This window comes from Hydra viridissima, unplaced genomic scaffold, assembly GCF_058129835.1.
Source record: "Hydra viridissima isolate aposymbiotic clone 2 unplaced genomic scaffold, HvirCarnegie_v1 scaffold_8, whole genome shotgun sequence".
Taxonomy (NCBI): Eukaryota; Metazoa; Cnidaria; class Hydrozoa; order Anthoathecata; family Hydridae; genus Hydra; species Hydra viridissima.
The window spans coordinates 4093878-4099877 of record NW_028324307.1 but is presented as its reverse complement, the minus strand read 5'-3'; the positions used below and the strand labels follow the sequence as shown (position 1 = coordinate 4099877).

Sequence of the window (6000 nt, the reverse complement as noted above, 5' to 3'; positions counted from 1 at the left end):
TGATTCAGACTCGTAATAGTCAATAAAACTTGTGACTTTATCTGGATTTGCTGGATCTTCCTTTTTCTCTACATAGGTATATTCTTCTTTATTAAATCCGAGAACAGTAGCTAAACTGTTATTCACGTTGAAATCTACCCAATATTTTGTTGTAGATCCAGGTTTTCCAAATTTCAGAGTAGTTCTTAAAGTGGTTAGGTTTGCACCGATAACAACACCATCTGCTCTCTACAAGTTTCCAACTTGTTTTTTCATTTCATTCTGAAGATAATCATTAATCTCGCTAATTTCATACGCTCCTTCTTCGATGAGAATGGTGTAGCTTTTTGAACCAGCGTTGGGACTGTATCTGAAAACATTATTTGTAGAATTGATGTTGGTGTAACTGTGAACAGAGTCAAAGCCAACAAGAGCCATTTCATACTTTTTATTAGGTTCGAATTCGATGGGGTTATCAAACTCGGTTTGGATGACGCTGTTTCTTACGGTTGGAGTTTCTTTTTTTGTTTTTGCAAGGAGATAAAATCCGCTCATCTTTTTATATAGAGTTGGGAAAATAAAAATTGTCAAATCCGCTTCGATATTTTCCACAATCCTTTTTTGAGGACAAGTCAATGACGGCAAATCCGTGAGGTTGAGACCAGCAATATTTACAAAACTTTTTAAACTCTTCTATTTTCATATCGCTTGAAACATGATCTTGGTAAATGTGGTTAATGTTTTTCGAGTCTTGAGGAAACAAGCAAATGAAATTAGCGTTTTCTCGGATGGTTTGTCTAGGCAGCATAAAATAGTTTTGAGCGAGGTAAAAGCAGTCGACGTTAGAATGTCTTCCTCGGATGTAGTATTTTTCGCACTTGTTTTGTTTAGTCAATTGCAAATCATCAAAGATCATTAAATTGTTTTTGGATGAATCAAGATCTTCTGGTTCTGGCACATCGTCTGCTGTTTCAAAAAATTGACATTCCATATCCTCTGTTTTATTCCATTTTTTTGAAATTTCATCAATAACACATTCAGGACTCACGTTTAATTGTTCAATTTTGCTTTGAATGTTAAACAAATCAAGAATAACCTCTTTCGGTAATTTCTTCTCGAACGAGTTTTTTAATATTTTATATTCAGGCTGAAAAAGAGATTTTCCAAACACTTGCAAATGATTATAGTCTAGCCATCCAGGTCTTAAAAGTAAATTGAGCAGCAGCGTCGTTTTACCACAACCTGATTTTCCAATAATGATTCCACGTATACTTCTAGGCAAAAGCTTGTTGTTTTTCCTTTTGCTTTTATTTACATTCCATGACAAATCAATCACTTCCATTTTTTATTATGTTGAATATAAAAAAATGTATTGCGTTAAATGTAAAAGAATAACAGAAACAAACAACTTACACCATGCTATAAGCAAAAGCAATAGAAATATGCTTAAAGGAACTTGCGTCATCTGCGGAACGACTAAATGCAAATTTGTTTCTGCGCATGCGGTCAATGGAGGAGACTTGGTGGAATCGATCAACAATTTTTCAAAAAAAATAAAACTTCCATGGGCAAAGTTTCCAGGAGAAATGCACGTTCCAGGTATGAACTTTGCGGGACCTGGTACCAATTTAGACAAAAGGCTCACTTCCACAGACATGTATCAAGAGTGGAGCAAACCGGTAGACAGAGTGGACAATGCTGCATATCACCACGATTTAGCTTACAAGTATTTTAACGACAAGAAAAACAGAAATTTAGCAGATCAAATGATGCTTGAAGAAATGGATTCTATACAAAATCCCACTCAGAGAGAAATAAGCGAGCGAAAAATCATCGAACCCATCATCAAAGCCAAAGCTAAATTCGGATTAGGTGTTAAAAAGAATTTCCAAAAATCTAAAAAATAATACAGTGAAAAAAATTTTTGATTTTGAGTTAAATAAAAATCTTGTATATAGAAAAGAAATGAATTTTATTACAATTGAAAGTTTTGATGAGAGCAAATTATCAGTTGGAGAAATTTACGCGACAACCAAACCAGTCGTATATCAAAAAGTGCCAGTAAAATATTCTTATCCAACTGGAGATGGTCCTCTTGTATTACGATCACCTATATTATTTTCGTATGGTGTATGCGAGAATAAAGATCCAGCAACACAAAAATTAAATGGATATTCCATGTCCTTCGTTTGCTTTGATGCTAAAAAGGGAAAGACGGAACAAGAAGAAAAGTTCATTAGCACAATGGAAAAGATTACTTTGTTTATTAGAGGTGAAGTAGATAAATTGTCAGCCAAACTTAAAAAGGGAGGAAGAAAAAAGCAAATTAACTCTAACGAATTGACTATTTTAAAATATAAAGCTGAGCATCCTGAATCAGCGCCAGTCTTTTATGCAAAGACGTTTACTAAAAATGAGAAAGACGAAGTGTTAATTACTTCTGTATTTCATAGAAAGAAAACAGATTTTGATATACAAAATGGAGGCAAAGGGGAACGTCATAATAGAAATTTGGTCAGATCTTCTGGACATGATTTTCTCAATCAAAGATGTTATGCTATTGGAGGACTTAGAATTGAGGGGGTGTATATTGGTCCTTCGATTGTGTCTATTCAAGTTAAACTGGTCGAAGCCGTCATCGTAAAAAATGCAACTTTTTCTAATAGCATCATGATGTGTGAAGACTTGAATTTAGAGGTAAAAGAAGATGAAATAGAACAGGATGATGAAATGTAAATCACTTGTGAATTTTTTAAAATTTTTCTGAATTTTAAAAAAATGATCAACGTTGAAGGAATTGTACTACCGAACAAACCTCTAACCAACTTTCAATTAATAGATGCTGTGAAAAAGCTCAAAATTAAAAACTTTAGAGGTGTTTTTGTGAGGGATGAATTAACGGAAAAAACAAGAAAAAAAGAATGTGGTATTGTCAACACGGGAGATTCTAGCACAGATGGATTTCATTGGGTGTGCTGGTATAAAGACGGGGATAAAAAGTATAGTTTTGACTCTTATGCTCAGCCTCCTCTTGTTGAACTGGTTGATTATTTAAAAAGCCCAGTCTTTTACAACAGCGAGAGAGTACAGTTTGGTGATACATCTTATTGCGGTCACTTGTGTCTTTACGTCTTGAAAAAATTACAGGAAGGGGATGACTTTCAAGAAGTTATCAACACCTTGTGGTAAAAAAAAAGTCGTGTCTATATAAAATGATTGACAAATTTGGAAGAACTGAATTGGGAAGGTATTTTTGTGATCCTTCTTCATCAACAACCATAACAGGTGATCTCTATGTAAGAACAGATGGAAATAGTACCATCACTGCAGATTTAGATTACAACTCTCATAAAATCATCAATTTGGGTGAACCCACCAACGCACACGATGCTGCTACAAAAAATTACGTGGACACACATGCGTCAGGTGGTTCTGTAGTGGTAACTACAGATTTGGATTTAAATTTTCATAAAGCGATCAATTTGAACGAGCCGACCAATCTTCACGACGCCGCCACAAAGAATTACGTAGACGTCAGCTCGAGCCTGTGTGTTAAAACAGACGGATCCAGCACAATCACGGGAATCATCGACATGAACTCTCACAAGTTGATTAATGTGAGCGATCCTACCAATTTAAAAGACGCAGCGACAAAAGGGTATGTAGACACCAAAGTCTCTTACAACACTATTTCATACGTAGACATTAACATGACAGCTCATAAACTAACTAATTTAGCTGAACCTACATCAGCCTCAGATTCAGCTACTAAAAATTACGTCGATACGTATGCTTCAGGAACGACTGTGGGAACTGCAGATTTGGATTTGAATTCGCACAAATTAATCAATGTGCTCGATCCAACCAACGCACAAGATAGAGCGACAAAAAATTATGTGGACTTGTTGTTGCAAAAGTCGAGTTTGACCAGTGTCGTTCCAAGCTCTAGCTTTACCAGTTTAGGATTAAAGTCTCAGACGGTAGCAGCGTTAACGACTTCTCCTGTGTTTGCGTTTTCCGGAAAATCTGGTGTGCTGAGAAGATTGTGGCTGGCTTTATACAGCACCTCTGGCACGAATATTCCTGGCCAAGTTTTCATTCGAATCTTTACTGACGGAGAGATCAATGTAGGGAATTATGTAGAAGTGACTGACGGAATTGGAGTGGATCAAACAGGTCTCGCCACTGATTTGCTTTTTTCACCTTTGGGTGGATCCTTTTACACCAATTCTTTGCAAGGTTGCAACATGTTTAACACCACTTCCTTGGGAGGATATTTCACGTTGGACATGCCTTTCAGAAACGACATATCCATTCAACTCGTAAACAGAAATGCCACAGCCATCACGTATTGGATTCAACCGTTCATTTCCACACTTGCTTCTATTCCTGCTTCCATCCCTCTTTACAAGCTGTACTGCAGAACGTTTCGATATTTAAACACCACTTATGGCAGCGAATACGTTTTGATGAACACCAACGGAAAAGGAAATGGCGTCTCGTTGAAATACATCAGGATGCACATCATCGGAGCCTCTGGAAACTGGTGGGAATCTAGAGTCAGAATGTACGATGGAAATTCACCTCCAGGTAACGGAACTGTACCCACTCCTTGGACACCGTACAACACCAACAATTACACCTACTTTCCTGGATATGACGGTGACAGCACATGCTTCTTTTCATCCTCTGGACTGGAAGATTTTTACTTGTCGTCGTGGAACGGGTCAAATGTGACTTCCTTCAACAACAAATCGACTGGACTTTTGTATCAATCCACTTCATCCATCGGTTCCACCACCACCATTTCTTTTTACAGAAATTTCGGAGAAGCTGACTCCATGCCCAGTGTCGCAGCTGGTAGAATACTCGTCGTCACACTCAACTCTGGTGATGCACAAGTCGGTCAATCTGGAAGCTTTTACCTTCTTCTCGGACAAGTCTATTATTACGCTTAAAAATTCGAAGAATTTACATGGATCTGAAGGATCTAAAATTTCACAATTGAAATTCTACAGATGAAAAAAATTTTTGAAAATGACTTAAATAAATTTTTCTTGTTATAAAAATGAATTACAGACAGCGTGCGATAATAGAGCGAATGAATGCTATGGATGAAAACGTAACTTGTGAAGATCTGGATAGTCTTGAAAAAGATGTGCTAGAATTACAAAGAATAGGTGAATTAACTGCTGATATACTTGAAATGTATGAAGATTTAAATGAGTATAGATATAGTTATTATAGAAATAATCGTTATGAAAGCGAAGATGATGAAAGCGAAGATGATGAAAGCGAAGATGATGAAAGCGAAGATGATGAAAGCGAAGATGATGAAAGCGAAGATGATGAAAGCGTAGAATACATTAATGAAGAGGAGAAAAGAAATAGATTAAAGATTGAAGCATTGTGTGAAGGTCTTCATAATGATAAATATAGAGTGTGTGCTTCTGCTGCTTAAACAGATTTTTAATTCTTTTTGAAGAATTGAAAATTCAAGTCGGTCAATCTGAAAGCTTTTACCTTCTTTTCAGACAAGTCTATTATTATGTATAATGTACAGATGAAAAAAAAAATTGAAAATGACTTAAATAAATTTCTTAGTATAATAAAAATGATGAGGATGAGTGATGTAGAAGATCTTATTGATCCTGAAGATATTATTGATCCTGAAGATGGTTTTCCTGAATATTACTATGAATTAACGAGGGACGAGCGACGAAATTTAATAATTAGTCATATCCGAGGAGAAAATTATGAAACGAGAGCAAACAGAATACGCGATGAGAGAGAAAGAAACCAAGAACATGATATTATTGAACGACGACGAAGAATTGAAAGACCTCCGTCTGAAATAATTATAACAGAACCCACTGAACCTGGTGGAAAAATTAAAGTTAAACTTATTCTAAGGAGACCATCTGTAGTTGAAATTACATCAGAAGAAAAATTAACTCTTAGAAAACAAAAACGATATGAAATAATTGAAAGAGGTCCAGCAGTAATATTTAATGGACGTAG

The 6000-nt window shown here is 35.9% G+C and overlaps 1 protein-coding gene across 1 annotated transcript; it reads right to left on the bottom strand.

Annotated features, from left to right (window-relative positions):
• Nucleotides 1–538: 538 nt before the first annotated feature.
• On the bottom strand, nucleotides 539–2892 carry LOC149884624 (uncharacterized). Its single transcript, XM_090096587.1, has one exon. The coding sequence runs from the start codon at nucleotides 1319–1321 to the stop codon at nucleotides 539–541; it is 783 nt and encodes a 260-aa protein (XP_089952713.1). The 5' UTR covers nucleotides 1322–2892.
• Nucleotides 2893–6000: the final 3108 nt, after the last annotated feature.

What these genes read in the sequence shown, in the direction of transcription:
- LOC149884624 (XM_090096587.1), bottom strand. Translation starts at nt 1,321, where the DNA reads ATGGAAGTGATTGATTTGTCATGGAATGTAAATAAAAGCAAAAGGAAA.